Source organism: Eptatretus burgeri, chromosome 3, assembly GCF_056783735.1.
Source record: "Eptatretus burgeri isolate ZD-2024b chromosome 3, Ebu_testis_v1, whole genome shotgun sequence".
Taxonomy (NCBI): Eukaryota; Metazoa; Chordata; class Myxini; order Myxiniformes; family Myxinidae; genus Eptatretus; species Eptatretus burgeri.
Window position 1 is genome coordinate 105,197,974 of NC_140963.1, and position 19,477 is coordinate 105,217,450.

At 42.8% G+C, this 19,477-nt stretch overlaps 1 protein-coding gene and 1 pseudogene across 9 annotated transcripts in view; one reads left to right on the plus strand and one right to left on the minus strand.

Annotated features, from left to right (window-relative positions):
* Positions 1 to 19,477, plus strand: part of LOC147030581 (uncharacterized) — a 163,944-nt gene that overhangs the window by 42,051 nt on the left and 102,416 nt on the right. For all 9 annotated transcript variants that reach the window (XM_085874795.1, XM_085874798.1, XM_085874797.1 and 6 more), the window contains 2 exons: positions 1,434 to 1,514; positions 18,895 to 19,037. In XM_085874795.1, coding sequence (XP_085730921.1) covers positions 1,434 to 1,514; positions 18,895 to 19,037 — 224 coding nt within the window. The remainder of the gene's footprint in view (positions 1 to 1,433; positions 1,515 to 18,894; positions 19,038 to 19,477) is intronic.
* Positions 9,609 to 12,541, minus strand: LOC147030582 (uncharacterized; annotated as a pseudogene).

Sequence of the window (19,477 nt, forward strand, 5' to 3'; positions counted from 1 at the left end):
GCTCTGTCTCGCTCGCTCTGTCTCTCGCGCGCTCGCTCTGTCTCTGATGTCTCTGATGCGTTTATGGGGTAATGTGTCCCCCTTCACCCCCCCTTTTTTCCACTTCAATGACAGAGCTACCTATTTTTAACCTCCGCCATCGAAGATCGGAGGTTACTGTTTTCACCTCTTTCTGTTTGTTTGTTTGTTTGTTAACAGTATTACGGAAAAACTCCTCGACGGATTTCGACGAAACTTGGTGGGGGGATTAGATATGGTCCAAGGCTCGTGCCATTAGATTTTGGACTTGGTCCAAAATCCAATATGGCCGCTATGGTGGCCATTTAAAAAAAAATTGAATTTTTTTTTTTTGCATTTCTACATGTTTTAAGTGATTTTCAACCCCCCCCCCCCAAAAAAAAATTGTTAGAGAAAAAAAAAATTTTGCAACTTTTCTTTCAACAAAATTTCGATTTTATTTTTGCATATCTACATGTTATAAGTGATTTCCAACAAAAAACATGCCAAAATTATAATTGCGGCTGATTTTGGAACTTCAGGTGGATATACCCACGTAAAATCAATTTCTGTCTCAAGGAATCTAGTTATGACAAATTAATTGAGTATGTAAAAGGGAAAGTTGCAAACTATAACTCTGTGAGCACTGTTGATGTCAAATTGAATGAATAGGATATCAGGTTCACTTGAGTGACCTCGCAGTATTGGCGGCGGAGGTTTTGCACTCTCTCGAGTGCTCCCCCTCTAGTTGGATTTGCACTGCACTGGAAGGTGTCACCCACCGATTGAGCACATAACATGATATTTTATTTTGTATTGCGTGTTTTAATCACAATTGTATCTGCAAATCACATGCAATATCCGAATAAGGTGGGCATCAACGTCAAACTTTCTTCGAATTTCTAATTTCCTTTCTAACGATATTACTTTCCTTTCTTTATTTCCACTCGTGTCACTTCTTTGGGCAGTTGTCTTCCTTTTAGGAACCATAGTTATAGATATATACAGTAATGCACAATAACATTTAAATCGAGTTTATGAAATACATTTTAACACTGCACTTCAGCACAAATGTGACAGAGGCAAAGGAGAGACTGACAGTGAGGGAAGCGACACTGATGTCATCGTCCCCAGATGCAAGCCAACTGAGGCTGTGGGGTTTTGTTACGAGATACGTGTTTATTTTAAATTACGCGATCAAAATATTTGATTCGTAGTTGAAAATTGAGTTGCCTGAAGTTAAGCAAAAGTTCATAATTCACCTCCACCCTTTCCCCTTTTCCCACCATTTCCCTTTCTCCACCCTTTATATTTCCCCACCCACGTATATATCATTTGCAAGGAATCTGTTATTTCATTTTTCTTTCTGATGCAGCAGGTGTGCAATATTGTGGAAAAATGCTTCATCAAATTTTCTGATTCTTCTTCTATTGCAGGATTTAATGCGATGCTGGGATACAAGTCAGAAAGGTTGAAAGATCTCTTGGATAATGTTTCACCGAATGAAGATATATTGGGTTAGTTGAAAGTTATATGTTGAGTTGCAAATAATTAAAATCATTTTTGATTGCATTTGAGCAGAAACATTTATTTTATGCCTCTGCTTATGAAGTCACAGAGGCATTATGTTTTTGGGTTGTCTGTCTGGCTGTCCGTCCGTCCGTGCGTCTGTGATAGGTTTTTCATTATCATGATAACCAAAGAATGGCTGAAGGGATCCAAGTCAAACTTGGTACAAGTATGTATAATAAAGTAAAGATGAGCTCATTAGATAATGCGGTCAAGAGGTCAGAGGTTCCGTTGGGTAAAAATTCTGTTACCATGTGAATTTGTGAACCATTGATGGGATTTTAACCAAACAGTACAATTAAGTGTCCTAAAAAAGGTGTGTGTGTGTGTGTGTGTGTGTGTGTGTGTGTGTGTGTGTGTGTGTGTGTGTGTGTGTGTGTGTGTGTGTGTGTGTGTGTGTGTGTGTGTGTGTGTGTGTGTGTGTGTGTGTGTGTGTGTGTTTTTTTCAGTCATTAAGCACAACATATCACTCTCTTTGCAAAGGCCACCTCCACCCCTCACCTATCTTTTTTTTTATCTTCTTTTTTTCCTCCCCCCCCAACTCTCTTTCTGTCCCCTCCTCGCTTCCCCCTCCGAATAAAATACAGCGCACTCATCCAACTCCTCTGTCTGTCTCTGTCTCTGTCTCTGTCTCTCTCTCCTCTCTCCTCTCTCCTCTCTCCTCTCTCCTCTCTCCTCTCTCCTCTCTCCTCTCTCCTGTCTCCTAACACGCACACACACACACACACACACACACACACACACACACACACACACACACACACACACACACACACACACACACACACACACACCTCCTTCTTCTCCCCTTCATAGCTTCCCCTTCTTCATCCACTCCTTGCTTCCCCTCCTTCCTCTCCCCGCCCCTACCCTTCCTGACCTACGCAGACGAGAGTTTCGGCAGGGGCTGCTTGCAGCCTATGTTGATCTCTGTAAAGCGTTCGATTCAGTGAATTGGGATGCCCTCTGGAGGATTCTTGGTCTTCATGGGATGCCACCAAAACTGATCGATCTGATGTCTGAACTCTACTCTGGTACTGAGAGTGCTGTGAAGTGTGGTGGTACCATCTCTGACTTATTTCCAGTTGTTACTGGAGTTCGTCAGGGGTGTGTACTGGCCCCCACACTTTTCAGCACTTGTATGGACTGGATTTTAGGGAGGATGTCTGAGAGATCAAGCTGCGGTGCATCGTTTGGGAATGTCAAGATCTCGGACCTTGATTTTGCAGATGATGCAGTCATCTTTGCGGAGACTTTAGACATCCTTTTGGGGGCCCTCGAGGTGCTGAATGAGGAGTCGGAGCCGCTGGGATTACGGGTTTCTTGGGTCAAAACTAAGATCCAAGCTTTCAATGACATCTTAGATGCGTCTGTTTGTGCTGAGGAAGTTGAGGTCGTGGAGAGATTCACTTGCCTTAGCAGTGATATTCATGTCTCTGCTGGCTGCGAGTCAGAGGTCAATAGAAGTCTGGGTCGGGCCTGGGGAGTCATGGATTCACTGGATCATGGGGTGTGGCGCTGCCGGTACCTGTGCGGGAGGACGAAAGTCCGAGTCTTCAGGTCCTTGGTACTTCCAGTCTTGCTCTATGGGTGCGAGACTTGGACTCTGACCAAGGATCTGAGACGGAGACTTAATTCCTTTGGTACCAGGTCTCTTCGGAGAATCCTTAGCTATCGCTGGTCGGATTTTGTGTCCAACGAGCGGTTGCTGAGAGAGACTCGGATGAGATTTGTTACCTGCATCGTCCGTGAGCGTCAGTTGCGGCTGTATGGACATGTGGCTCGTTTTCCTGACGCTGATCCTGCTCACCAGATTCTCTCAGCGAGGGAGTCTCATGAGTGGAGGAGGCCAGTGGGCCGACCACGTGCCTCGTGGTTGCAGCAGGTTGACCATCATCTCAAGGAGATGGGGATGGGCCTGGCATCTGCCTGGGGGATGGCCAGACGGAGACCCCTGGAGTACCGGCGGAAAGTGGACGCAGCGACGCGCTGTTCTGGCACATGCTCACCTACCTGACCTGACCCCTACCTTCTCTCCATCCTCTCTGCCTCCCCTCTTTCCCTCTCTCTTTCTCCACCCCCCTCCCCTTCACACCCCTGTCAGCAAAGCGACTGATTGTATTTGCTGGTATATAATGATGCAAAGATAAACTGATGCGATTTTGGCATCAAGAGATCAAAGATCAGAGATCATGTCACGTAAAAAATGTTATACTTGAGAACAGCTCAATTGATTTAAATCAAACTTGGTGCAAGTATGTATAATGGTGTAAAGATGAACTGATTAGATTTTTGGGTCAAAGATCAGAGGTTATCTTCGGTAAAATCCTGTTCCCGTGATAACATGAACCAGTGATGAGATTTTGACCAAACTCGATATAAGTACTGTCGGACCCCGCTATTCACGGGGGATGCTTTCCTGAAAAATGCCGCGAATGTCATGGCATTGTTTTAAAAATAAGAATTTAAAAAAATCAATTTTTTTAGATCCTCGTGGAGGATCTTGAAGTCTTACTCACATTGTTGTTCTTCATCTTCTTCTTGTGGACTTTTTTGTTTCACAGCCTACAGTTTTCATCGAAACTTCCTGAAACTTGGCATGTATATGTAAAAATACCCTGCGCAGACAGTAACCATCTCCGATTTTGAAAATTCCTCCTAGAAAAAAATGTTATGACGTCAAAATATCTCCGCTAATAGAAATCGCCTAAAAAATTATCTCCGAAGCTAGGCAAGCTGTTTTAATTCTGTTTGCGGGAATTGAACAAGGCATTAGCAGAGATGAATTACCGCACATATGATGCATCACTATGACGTCATATCAATTTTTATGACGTCATTCCTATTTTTTGACATTTTTTGTTTCACAACCCAGAGTTTTTATCGGATCTTCGTGAAACTTGCCACGTATATGCAGAAAGCCTACGCGCAGGCAGTAACCATCTCCGATTTTGGAAATTCTTCCGAGAAAAGAAGTTGACGTCATAATATCGCCGCTAATGGAAATCGCCGATACCATTATCTCCGAAACGAGGCAAGCTGTTTGAATTTTGTTTGCAGGAATCAAGCCGTGCATTAGCACAGATAATTTATTGCAAACCTGATACATCACAATGACGTCATAATCGTTTTTATAACGACATCATTAAGATGACTAGGATCTTAGCTCATTTGAGCTTGTTTATTTCCTTTTTTACACGAAGAGCGATTACACATAACAAAGCAGGACACAACATAACAAAGGGAACAGCAGGAGAAAGGGAAAACAAGAACGGTGGGCGGAGGGAGAAAGTATATGGAGACGGACAAACAAAGGATGTAGGTAACGATGAGGTAAGGGAAAACGCAAAGAGTAAACAATATGGATACATCAGTAAAATTGTGTTTGTACAGTTTGTGATTTTTGTCAAGGTCTGAGGAGAGGACAGAGGGTGCTGTCTGTCTGTCAGAAAAATAAGAGATGTCACAGAGAGTGGAGTCATCAGCAAAAAGATAAAGAGGATTTTCCAAAGTCGATGAGATCACTGATGAAGATATAATATGGGGCTGAAAACACTGCCTTGGGGTACTCCAGCCTTGACAAGAGAGAGTAGATGAAGTCAGTAATCTGAGAGTGGAGTTGGCCTTGGATTCCAAAAGCAGACAGTTTGGAGAGCAAGACAGGATGCCAGATTGTATCAAAACCTCGAGATATGTCCAGAGAGATGGCTCTGATCTCATGTCGGATATTGGGGGCATCCATCCATTGTTGGGAGAGTCGAAGCAACATGTCCAAGGTAGAGTGACAAGGTCTGAATCCGAATTGATGATCTGAGATGAGGCTGTTGGAGAAAAGGAATGATTTTATGTCAACTGCGATGAACGATTCCATGACCTTGCTGATGATTTGAAGTGCAGTCAGCTAATTGGGCTGTAGTTAAGGGAACCCGTATTTGCACCTTTTTTATGTTATGCTGTGATGTTGGCTGATTTCTGATTTCCCCGGTCGATATCGGAGACCAGTCCTGAAGTGTTTAAAAAAAGTTAAAAAGAACTAAAAAAATTTAAAAAACGTGAATACGCAAAGTGCGAATGTTGAGGCAGGTCGCACTTTATGACCCGCCAATATGCGGGGTCAACATATTACAAATTGTGAATAGCAGGGTTCGACAGTATATATGATGAGACATAGATTAAATTATTAGATTTTTGCATCAACAGGTCCAAGGTCAGAGGTCATGTCTGGTAAAAATGTTATCAAGGTTAGGATTTGAACTAAACTTACTACATGTACCATGATACATATATCTGTAGATTAGATATTTAGGTTAAATGGTTTTCAGTCAAAGTTGGAGTAAGCAAAGACTTAATGGCGGCGAAGGCATATTGGTCGACGTCGTGGCGTTGAATTATGTCTACATGGGTTAGGTGAAACTCTTCCGTATATGTATGGAAGTCCATATATTTGTAACGACCCATGCGGAGGTTTCCGTATGTTCATCATCAGAAAAGCATGTCGCAGTTATAGGGAATCGGGGTGCTATTCTGACATGCTGATTCGTTTCTTGATCCATTTCATCCAGATGGGGTGCAATGCTAACGCATCATGACCACGATTGTGAATTACTCCCATGGTTTTTTTTTATTATGAGGTATTTTTGTAGAAGGTAGCCAGGTACAAAAGCTTGCAAGCGCATTACCGTGATCAATGATCAGGTGTCTGTAAGGCAGGAAACTGTCTGGTGTCTATGTCGGAAAATATGGAACTAGCGACCGTTGTTGGATTTTCCCATTGCCCTTCCCTCCGACATGAACTTCACAGAAAATACCGAAGTGCCGTCTTTACATTGCATTAGGGAAAGATGCAATTCTGCTGCACACAAATACAAAACCTGATAATGTCTGTTGGTCGCGATGAAGGTATTGGAAAGGGTGTTGTCGAAGAGGATAAGGAAGAAAGTGAAGATTGACCAAATGCAGTTTGGATTTATGCTATGCCAGGAAGAGGAGCGACAGATGCGATTTTTATTGTAAGGCAGTTTAGTCCAGGGGCCAGGAGGACCCACCATGCACCCCCTCAGCATTCATTGGGACTACTATTTTCTTACTTATTATGGAGCTGGTGAAATTTTAAAACGTATACCCAAAGAATAAAGTGTCACGATCAACGTTTTTTGGGGGAAAACAATACTGGCTTTAAAGCAGTAGAAATTGCATTAGATAGGGGGGTGGGTAATTGGAAAATGAAAACGCATCACTTTTTCCCCTCCAGGGTGTCATCTTTGTCAATATTTTAAATGAACAAACTGATTTACTCATAATTTCAGCCTTTAAAAGAGATTTATAAGTACTTGTTTATTATTTTTGTCTCACTCGGAACAAATATCATGGGGAATCTCTAACACCTAAGATAACACTTACACAATCCAATCTGCTAATAATGTGCTTTCCCTGCATGCCCACAGAAAAAAAATATAATGTCCTCGTACTCCATTATCACAAATTTCACTTTTACTGTTTTAGTCCTCATCAGAGGAGCTATCTGCAGTATATTCCTGTTCTCCTGTTTCATCATCAGATTCCTCCAGTTCTGTTGCATCTCTCTCCAGCACATCAATTAGTTTTTGTGGTAAGATAATTTCATCTGCACACCAGAGTGGTTTTTCCATCATCTTTCCATGTCCTTCCCAGGGTTTGAGGATCTCATATATATGGCAACATTTGCCATTTTTCATATTCTTGTCTGATAATTTGCTCGAGCAACATGTTCTCTCAAGCATGCCCTACTTGGAGGCAATCTAGCCAGGTCAATGGTATTGGATGTTAGACTGTCAACTGAAATATCCCCATCACACTTTGACTTGAGCATCAAGTGCCGCACTTCATCTACGCTCTCCGATTTGGATTTCCCATCCAGTGCACAGGTGAACTTTTCACACCCGATCAGAAGATCATCATCAACATTCCAGTCATCTCCCAAATGCTTCAGGGCATCACAGTGTGCAGGAGATTTCAGTAACTTGAGAGCTTTAATCTTTCCAATACCCCTGAAAGAGCTGACTGAATCACAACCGGTGAATGCATGTAGCGCCAGCATAGCCTCACACATTTTAGCCCAGGAGTAATAGGTTTAGACCCGGAAAAAATTTATAACAAGCTGAAACTTTCAGGAAATGTTCAGAAAACTGTCAGGAATAACACTAAAAGTCCCCAAGAATCTCCCTTGGGGCTTTTGAGAAATACAAGATGACCGCCGGCTTGAGATTTTCTCATATTTCAGGCTTAAAACATCATAAAAATGCAAATAATGAGTCTAAATACATGTTTTTTTTTGGGCAGGGAATTCAATTTCAACAATATTTTGAAGATTTAATGAAATCCTTATGCAGTTATACATAGGTCTAAACCTATTACTCCTGGGCTATGAACAATTTCACCATATCTGTGGTAATGCTATAGAAACCTTAAAAAATAGAGTAAAATAAGAATATTCATGTATTGTATTAAATACGTTAACAAAAAACAATTAACAAAACAATTACAAATGTTAACACTTGTGAAACATATTTACAACATGACACATGTTCACCCTCAGTCATCATCCTCATCATCAGTTTCTTGAGAAACAGGAGTTGATTCTTCAGTTTCTCCCTCAGAATCCAGCAAGGATAGCATTGGTGCTGCATTGTTGCAGGTTTGACCAGTGCACTTTGTACACAGGGCAGAGCAGTGCACCCCCATCTTCCTGCAGCCACATGACATTCCACAGCCATCTGCTCTGCAGCCACAAGAGATCATGTTGAGCAGAGTGTCTGGAGCAATGGGACGGCAGTGTCAACTGGAGTCAGGATGTCCTCCAGTTTCCATCCCCATGCTGTTGGCTGCAAGGGCCTCCCCATACATTCCTGAATAGTGAGATATGTTCTGAAGGAATGTTGCTTGGCTGCAGCACTTGTTGGAGACAAAGTTGCCAACTGGAACGTTGAGGAAAGTGACGTTCTGCTGATTGCCCTGTTGTCGGTGATGTAGCGGAACACGTCCAGTGATGCACAACTGGATGCACCATAGAGCTTCAGGAGGAAGCTTTCACCTGCTTCTTGTACTTGCTGATGAGTGCTCTCCGCGTTGATGAATGTGTTGAGTAGGTCATACTCCTTATTGTTATGCACCAGATTGAATGCCTTGCGCTTCCCTTGGCGATACAGAGCAGACACGGTGTCACATCCAGTTATGGCATGCAGCACCATCAGATATTTACTTGTGTCACCAATGCTTGCTTGAATGTCGTGAACTCTGTAGTGTTGTGGGGTTCTTACAGCATAACATGTACAGGTCCATGTTTGTGGTTGCTCGAGTCACCAGCATTACCAGCAGGTCAGTCTCAGTTCCGACAACAACCACCGGTTTGCCAGGCGCTGCCAAAGACAGAGCAGTTGACACAATCAAGGCATCTGCATCAGCTTGCGCCTGCTTCACCTGGATGCCTGCTTGATTCAGCAAGCCACTGAGCATCTCTATGAGACGCTCCTTGTTGTGGTTATTTGCCAGAGACGCTCCTTGTTGTGGTTATTTGCCAGAAATGCTGCCTGAGTAGTAGTGGTTTGCATGTTTTGGTCAAATAGGATGTCACCGGATGTTGACTTCTTTGCCCTGCGTAGTTGCTCTGCTGCCTTGGTGGAGACTGTTCTGTAGCCATCGAACACAGTAGTAATGCCAACCCCATAGTGCTTCAGGATGTAGGCAATGTAGCACTGGCACACACCTCCATAGGTTGATGGCTGTGGGCAGACTACTGACTGCAACAGATGGCCTCCGTCTATGACAAACTGGCAGTTGTTTGGAATGTTGGGTTGTACAGGGGCAAATGACTTGAGGAGAGTACCTCGGGCACTCTTGGTTGGTTTCCGCATGGCACCATCATGAAACAGGGATGGAGGTTGAGGAGCCAGCTCATATGACATGAACTGCTTCATGTCTAACTTGTCTTGAGGACACAAGTGATCCTGTTGAAGAAGAGAGTGGGATTCACCTCTGTGTTTTGCTCCCTGACGTTGATGCTGTTCTTATTTCCCATTGTCTTGACTGTCACTGTGATGCAGGGTGATCTCTGTGAACTGCTTCCCTGTTATTTTAGATGCTGCAGCTTGACCAATCTGCACGGCATTGTCACAGTTGACAGATGTGTCGGCTAAAACACCAGTGGAAATAGACACTAGGCGATCAGGCTGGTAACCTGCAAATGGTGGATGTGCCTGCAGCCACTGGAGGAAGACATCGTAGTCTTTCTTGTCTGTAGCCTGAGTGGATGAACGAAGATCTTTGTGTTGTTCAGAGGGAGCAGTGTGCACACCAGTGAACTTCTCCAAAGCATCGCACAAAGGAACACAGTGAGGCAGTGCATGCACCCATTTGGTTAAGGTGCTGTCTGTTATCCCTCTACCATGTGTCATCCCTCCACTGGTTTTCAGCATCCTCATCAGGAACTGCTCGATTGTCTGGTCGGAGAAGTTGCCAGACCAGAACTCATTGGCTTGGCGGATGGTGAAATACCCCTTTGCAGAGAACAACGTGTACTCCTCAGGTGGCATGACTTGTGCAATGGAGTTCATCTGCTGCAAGTACACTCTGCCAGACTTGGCATACGGTTGATGACGTGCTGCATGGAAATGCGGGATCATCTCCTGCACACAATGAAGATGAAGCTTCCAGTTGCCAATCCTCTCAGCTCTGATGAAGTTGAGCATGAGCAACACCTGGTGGATGTACTGCACCCATAACTTCCCCGTTCTGCTCTGTGTGGCAGGTTGATCTAGGTGGTGAGTGAGAAACTGTTGAAACTCTTGCAGACTTTCATCTTCATCTATCTCAGCAGCATCTTCATCTTAGTCCACTGTGTCCTGGTACAGACTGACCAGATGTTCCTTGTTCGTCTGGCTCTCCCAGTCTGACTTGTCTAGCAGTACATAGATGAGGGCCAGCAAGGTCAGAATGTGGGCACGCACTGCTCTAGAGAAGGCATGACCTGTGAGCATATGCACCACTGAACCTTTGGCATACACTCGTTCCCACAGGTTTTCCAACCCGCTCCCTGTCATGATCTTCCCAATGCTGCCTAGGTAGGACATCAGCTGGTGGAAGCCACCAAGTCGCACCACCACTTTGTCCAAGTCTCTGGAGGCAGCAACAATTTCAGAAGCCTTTTCATACAGAGGCTGATCAAATGTTACTGGGCAGATCTTGAGGTTGTGCTTGTCACTTTGTGTCTATGCAAAGCACAGTGCAGTGTAGATAGTGCTGGGGTTGCTTGGTTCCAGATTGATGAATGGGTGAGTCTCAATTCTGGAGGTTTGGAACTCATCACTTTTCAGAACAGTTTTCATGAAGCCACTCCTAGGCAGACACTGTGTTAAGTTCAACATGTACCCAAGCATCCAAATGGAATCAAGAGCTGATGCTTGCAGTCTGTGAGTGTCGGAGATCTTCTACTGTAACTGACTGCAAAGCAGGAACTGCAGGTTTGCTGTATGTCTTGATGGGTATGTGCCCAAAAGTGCCAACTGCTTCAGCTGGGGGTGGTTGCATTGTGCGCTTGACAGGAGACTTTTCTACTGTTCCGGGTGGTGTTACGCAAGCTATGCCACCCATGGCATGGAATGTGTTGTGCCCAGTTAGTGCAGCAACATTGAAATCTGCATTATCAGATCCACACTGGGTGAAACCATTGAGGCCATAGGAGGGCTCACCAGCGGATATAAGGCTGTTTTCAAATCGCTGGACCTCCTTGTAGTCATCTGCAAAACTGATGCTACTGAGGATGTCTATCAGCTCGCGAGAGGCATATTTGTGATGTATGTACACTGCTATGGCAAGTAGCACTGGTGAAATGAAAGACCTTGGTCTGCAGGCAGAAATGACAATGGGCAATGGCATTGCATCGCCAACTCACTACAGCAGCATTTTTGCCCTTTGCGTCCAACAACTTGTGCAAGAAGAGCTTCAGAGACTCAGGAATCATAGAGGAACCATTTTCAGTTTCTTCCAAGGTTGGATATTCACCGAGATCATACACTGACAAACTAATCTCATCACGAATAATTGAAGCTGCCATTTCAATTATTCTTTCATTTTCACAAGCTTTGTCAGCTGCTTGATCTGCCACCCACCTCTCACGAAGTATCCGGTGAGCAGATTCACGGACACTGACTATGCTGGATTTTCTAGGGAGGCTTGTTATAATGATGTCTTTGTATCGCTCTTTCAGTTTCTGTTTGAAGTACTTGAGAGAATAGCCTTCCTCACCATTCAAGAATGTGTCCATGTGCTCCATGAGGTCAGAAACTGCATATTGACATTTGTCATTGTCATCTATATATGCACATAGCTCATTGAAAGCTGAAATCCTTTGAACATCAACTGGTTTGCCAACAGGTTTCAACTTTTGTGGGTTAGAAAGAAATTCCTGAGCACAGGCACGATGGTATTTTTCCTCTGTGGCAACCAAATCAATGTTTGCTTCTATTCTTTTGGTAACCGCCTCTCCCCACTCATCACCCCTCTCTGTTGCCCTTTTCAACACATTGTTCTTGAACTCTATTGTCTCTACATTGCTTGTTAACTTTCTGCGTTTGGTTTCAAGTCTGCTGCTAGTAATCAGTACTTCAGAGCAGAAAAGACAGTGTGTAGTGATGTCAAACAAAGGAGTTCTGGACTGCAGGGTGGGTTGTTAAAATTCCTCATCTGCCGCTTATTTCTCAGACTTTCTCGTCCCAGATCTGATGGATGATTCCCGGGTGTAGGCTTTTCTACAGGCAATGTGAAGTGTCAGTGACTCTGTATCTGTAGAAGTTCATGAAGACCATCCTGTCTCTCAAGACTTGCAGCTACTAGAGTTGTCCTTCCTTTGAGTCCAACTTGCACAAAATCCTTGATGCTTAATTCCTTACAAATGATGCATGACTCAATCTCCTGCTCTGTGAAGAAAACATTGTATTGTGCATGTCAGCCATATTAAATATGTAATAAGTTGATTCTATCTTAAAAATAGCCATAGTAATTGATTCTTTGGAACTTAAAATCTATGTTTTGACCCATTATTTTTAATTCTATGATGATTTCAGCTTGAAATATGAGAAAATCTCAAGCCGGCGGCCATCTTGGACGCCATCTTGAATTTCTCAAAAGCCCCAAGGGGCATTCTTGGGGACTTTTAGTATGTTATTCCTGACAGTTTTCTGAACATATCCTGAAAGTTTCAGCTTGTTATAAATTTGTTCTGGTTTGACTCAAATTTGACTTTATACTCCTGGACTATTTGCTCTGTGTCGTGTTTAGAGAGATTTGTAATGTTAATAAGGCGCTTCTTGTTGCCATGACCTGTATCGAAGAGGATAGTAATGTCTATTTTCCTGGCATGATACAGCAAGATCCAGAATATGTCACTGTCTGGACTCCTGATCCTTGCATAATCCTCTGCATACAAAGCCACCCCATCCAGGAACTCCTCTCTCAACATCACACAGAAAAACCCACAGGATGTTTTTCCACTTTGAGACATTAAAGGCCATAAGGCCATCCTCGTGTCTATCCTTTCCCATTGCCATGTTTGGGCTACTTCTAATTGTCATGTAGCAGTCAGGAAGGTTAGTATCTGGTAGCTCCTTCAACAAACTCTCATTGGTTCTTGGAATGGTTGCACTTTCTGTGTCTGCCACCACTTCACCCACAATATCCTGCAGCATTATCCCATGTGCTGTGTGGACTGAACCTGCCCTCACAACTCATTGACGATCGTATCAAAATTATCAAACTCAGAGTGAAAAACTGACTGGCTAGTAGGATTGTGGATGATACTTGCAGGTAGAAGAGAAGCACTCTTGCACAGCTTTTGCTATTGCTGTCTCACTTTCAAGGCTAAAACTATACCCTTCACAATGTCCAAACTTGTTTATTAGTGTTAGTAGCTCCTCACTACAAAACATATGGCAAAGTGTCATACACAGCAGTATATGTTTGGACGCCATCTGTAAGGCGTATGCACAGCTGTAAGGACAAAGGGCAGGAACAGTGGTGAGTTTGAGATGAAGGTGGGAGTGCATCAGGGGTCATTACGCAGTCCACTTCTATTTGTAGTTGTGATGGAGTTGCTGGCTCGGAGCGCAACTGAGGGTTTTCCATGGGAGTTGTGTACAGGTGATTTGGTGTTTATTGCGGATAGTCGGGATGGACTGAAGGAGAAGATGAATAAGGCCAAAAAAAAAAATGTTGCATTGGCGTAACCCGCCCGATTTGGTCGCGATGAAATTTGTAACCACATCAATACGAGGCCAATAAATTTTAACAAGGAACTTTGATGCAGGAGGCCATTTGGCCCATCATGCCTGTCCGGTGATGTTGATTCCGGTTTTTATTTGTTCTCGTGACAGGTCAACAATTAGTTTGTTATAGCAAGACCGGATCTATCTTGTATTATTGTACAGTAAAATATTGTGGGGTTTATGCTCCTGAATAGTACTGCAAAACCCAATACCGCAAAAGTTTATCGTGTTGGACCCCACTATTCACGGATCCCAGAGCCGCAGGTATTCGCAGGTCATAAATTGCAACCTGCTTCTACATTTGCACATCGCATATTCACTTTTTTTTTTGTTACACTTCAGGACTCGTATCCTTTATCCACCTGGAAAATTGGAAATTGGTGAACATCACAGCATTACATAAAAAAGGTGCAAAAATGGATCCCTGTAACTACAGCCCAATTAGCTTGCTGTACTTCCAATTATCATGCAAGACCATGCAATCCATCATCGCATTTGACATAAAATCATTCCTTTTCTCCAACAGCCTCATCTCAGATCAATTCGGATTCAAACCTGGTCACTCTGCCTCGCACATCCTGCTTCTACTCTCCCAACAATGGTGTAGGATCTCAATATTAGACATGAGATCAGGGTCATCTCTCTGGACATATCTTGAGCTTTAGATATATAGTCTGGCATCATGCCTTGCTCTCCAAGCTGTCTGCCTATGGAATCCAAGGCCAACTCCACTCTTGGATTACTGACTTCCTCCCCTCTCATAGACAACGTGTGGCTCTCAATGTAACCCTTTCATCTCCTCTCCCTGTCAAGGCTGACGACTTCCACGGCGACCAAGCCAGTGTTCTCGGCCCCATATTATTCCTAATCTTCATCAATGATCTCACTGACTCTGGAAATTCCTCTTTTTTTATCTCTTTGCTGATGACTCCACTCTCTCCCATGACATCTCTCATCCTTCTGACAGACAGGCAGCAGCCTCTTTCTTCTCCTCAGACCTTGACAAAATCACTAACTGGTCAAACACAATTTTGCTTTTGTGTCCATATTGTCCACCCTTTGTGTTCTCCCTTACCCCTCATCATTACCTGCATCCCTTGTTTGTCCATCTCAGTCAACTTTCTCCCTCTGCCCTGTTGTTGGTGTGTCCCCTTTCTCCTGCTGTTTCGTTTGTTATGTTGTGTCCTGATTTGTTCTATGTAATCACTCTTCCATGAGCCGAGACCATTCAAAGAAAATAACATTTAAAAAATAAAAAGAATAAAAAACAATACCCCAATATTCACGTACCCCAACATTCACGGCATTTTTCAGGAACATATCCACCGCAAATAGCGTGGTCCGACTACTTCAACCCCATGGGAAAATGTGGTTAAGTTCCTCGACGAAGAGAAAATGCAGAGACTGTTTACGACAGCCAAAAATAACCATACCACAATTGAAAAAAAAGAGCAATCATAAATTGCAGATCCTCGCCAGAACTCTTTTTTTGTGTGGTGTTTGTGTTCTGGTGTGTTACGTAATTAATAATAGACATAACTAGAACTGCCACTTTATAACTGCTGGAAGTGATGACTGTAGACCAAGACATCCCTCTTTGATGCAACCCTGTTTTGATCAGACACTTGACCCTGATCCATCCATCCATCCATTGGGACCATACTCTGTGCAGAGTGTTGGTGCTGCCTAAGCAGTCTTGGGAACAATCCTGGATGGGTCACCACTCCGACACAGGATAGCAGCATACTGGTATTCATTTTGCCGACCTCGGAAGGATGACAGGCAGAGTAAATCCCATCTGGTATTAATTCACAGTGAGTGGAATTTGAACTCAGGATCCTGGGATCCCCAGCCCACCACCCTAACCATTAAGGCCTAAGTCACATTTGCCACGGTGGCCGTGGGGTCTCCAAGATCTATGGCCACTAGCAATTATACGGCGGCCGCAGTATTTCCACGGTCACACAATGTAGCAGTCACATATGTTTTTATTTTTCGGGGAGCCACACAGCGTATTTAGAAATTATGGAGACCGAAAACGTGGGGTTGCCATACGGTCTTTGATTTGATGTCGCATGGTGATCTTAAGGGGGCCCTGCGGCGGCCATATAATTTTCAAGGCAGACACAAGGTAGCCTCAAGGTGCCTGCAAGGCGACCGCAGGAGGCCCTAAGGCGAACGTGCGGCCAGACGGACGGTAATGAGTGGGTTTATTATTATTATTTTTTTCCCAGTTTTTTTTTTTTCGGCTTGTCGAATTGCTACGGCGAACGTATAAATGAGAAAAAGTTATAACTCTGCGTTATAATTCCACGGTGACCCCTACGGCCTGTAAAAGATAGCCAAACGGCGTAGGGCCATCCTGAGACCACCGCAGAAACTCTGCGGCCGCCGCACGTTTCTGTCAATTCAGAGGGCGTACGGCTGCGGTATCCTCGCCGTAGAGCAAATGTGACTTAGGCCTAAGCCAACACCAGGCATATTCTGATCCATGATGTCTTGTTATTATTCAACTATTCAGAATGGGATTAAATTGAATTCAGTTCAAATCAAATGGAAGACCAAATAGGTACAGTCCTGTGTTGTCATCAGAAGGAACCCAAACAAGAAAAAGCAAAGATGAAGTCATCAGGAGGAACCTGAATAAGATTCGGGTTTCAGCTACCACTTCTCTACTCTCAAACCCATCCAAGCGCAGCCAAGTGAGCCTTATTAAAAATAAAAATCCAGATTCAAAACATTAAATAATTCTGCCTGCCAGACCATGCGTCAAATGAGGTGGAAATTTAAAACAAATATTTGCCATCACTACTCGATCGTAATTGTAAAGTTTCACGTCGATAGATGAAGCAGTTCGAGAGAAAGAATGTTTGAAAGATTTTCACTCAATCCAATATAGCTGCCAGACCATGTGACCTATCACTTATTTGTGAATATCCTGGTATCACTTGGGCTTGGGGAACATATGTGTGAAGTTTTGTCTCAATCTGTTCGGCTGTTTCAGAGAAGAAGTTTTTCAAGGTTTAAAAAAAACAAAAAAAGCAATATGGCTGCCAAACCACATGACCGATGATGTCGTCTTTTTTTGTTTCTTTTTAAGTGGACCAATTTATCCCTAGATGACCCTCAAAATTGTTCATACCGATCGGATGTAGTGTTCTATGTATGCAATTATGACATCATAACAAAGGCACCGATGACATGAAAAAATCGCACTTGTTCCCCATGAGGAGTACTTGCCACGTGTCAAGTTTCAATGTTTTCCTTGGTGTGGTTTCGGTGATACAGAGGTACAAATTTTTCCAAATGGCTTTTTCCACTTTTTTCCAAATTTCCACACCACATGAACTATGACATCATAATTTATAATTAAAACATTCCACATGAGTCATCGCTCCAATGGTGAAAATTTCATCTCAATCCAACAAGCGGTTTCAGAGAAAAACATACGTTCTGTGCAGACAGACAAACAAACAAACCAACAAACAGAGGCAAACGGACCCAAATACAATACCCTCTCCTCTGGCAACGGTAATATTTAAAAAAAAAAAAATATATATATATATATATATATATATATATATATATATATATATATATATATATCACTATAACATGTAAACATTGTAGTTAATATGTAAAAAAAAAAACAACAAATAGAAACACAATAGATTCTCCTTTAAATGTTAAAAAAAAAAATTAATTAGCATTAGTCCTTTGACAGGAAGGGACAGGATATCAACCTCTCAGAATAATCCTGTTTCATTGGCGAGAGACCTGTGGCCTAAATCCCTTCTCCCCAATCACTTTATTGAGCTGCAGCAGGTAGTTCTCGACAGCAACATGGTCTGCCGATACTGTTTCCCCAGTGAACTTGACGCTACGGAGGCCGAATGTTCTTCCTGGATGCCTCGTGGAAAATGTCCGTAGGTGCGCAATGCTTTCTCCTGCCTCACCAGTGTCCTCAAATGCACTTTTTCTGCGTTTGGTCCTCAATCCAAACATTAAGGGCTTTTTCCATCCTTTCAATATTTGGATCATTGGACTGGAATGACACTTCAGCATTTTGTGAAGAACTTTAACGATCTGCGTGAACGCAAGCAATTGCTCACAACTCAGTTCAAAAACCGTGAATGTTCAAAATTATGTGTGGGTATTCAGAGAAGGTGCACAGAGGAAGAACTAAATCGGTTTACAGAGAAGTTGTCCCTGATCGGTCAAAATTGCGAAAGGGAATCCTGAAATGTTTAATAGTATATTGGAGTTATCATTTCACTTATATACTCAGCATTAGAGTTGCTCTGTAACACTGAAATTCAAGCTCTATGTTACAAAACTAGGAATCAGATACGTACATGCATTTATGCACATTCTATGCTTGCTTGAAAGAGCCACATGTTTTTCAGCAAATGGAAGAGAGTCGTTGAATGAAACTGTGCTCTTGTGTTTAAATGTTGTGAAAACGTCACTGGGACCTCTACTTTCAATGGAAAGGAGTTGGTGAATGGTAGGGTGAGCTGAGTAATTGCAGCGCTTGTGGTTAAAAACAATAACATTACAAATTCTCAGAGTATGTTATGAAAATCAAGGAAGACGAAGACATCTCTGGCTGCTCAAACTGTAAATGCTTCTTCACTTTGACATTGTGTATACAATTAATGTCAGGACTATGAGGTGATAAACTTGACACATTGTAAACTACAGTGGTAGTCATGAGAAACGGCCAATTACGGAAGCACTTTTCTGCAATACATCCTCAGTATTACTCGCCAAAAATGAATCTCTCATAACAAAATGGTCGCCTGATGTTGTCCTACTGCCAATTCTTCCACTGTTCTTATGGTTGATTTCTTGTTGTTTGCATCTGCCGTTATGTATTGGCAGAAGTCCAAAATCCCAGTTTGCTTACTGTGTGTAAGTTATCTGTTTTGCTTCGTTGATTTTACTTCACCAACCCCATACATTCATAAGTTGAAAGCCTTATGACCTGTGAGTTTGGATTTCACGTCATCATGTATTATTTTTCACTCTGCAGGCTTGTATCATATAGAAGAGCATTTGCCAACAGTGGGCACAGTGGTTCTTTATTCCTGCACACTATGCAACATCAAACGTACTATGCATGCCATTGTTGTGTTGGCCCACGTTGCTGGATTCAAGCACCGCCTCAATTTCCTGGTATGTTTCTGTGTTCATGTATTTGCTCGAAAACAGTTTCAAAAGTAATAGTTTGTTCAGCTTGTACTTCTGTCAGAAAAAAAGTAAAAGAAAATTTTTGAATCTGTATTCTCTCTCCCCACCATAACAACCAGGAGTCATAAATTTCTTCCCTTTAAAGTGATGATATTTTGCTTTAAAAGCTCATGAGAAACACATGTTACGTGTACTCAGCGTTATATTCCAAATATGTTATTTGAGGAATGCGAGAATGATGCTGCTGTGTCAGGCTTTCATTGTGATAAATCGATTCTTTGAGTATTTTAAAAATTAAACGCACTTGCATATTTGAGCATACAAGGCATACCTGAAGGGGGGATGTTTATTCTCCATCAAAGCTGGAGGTTTATGGAAGAGCAAGGTGACAGAGGGGAAAACTGCAATGATATGTGAATTTTTTT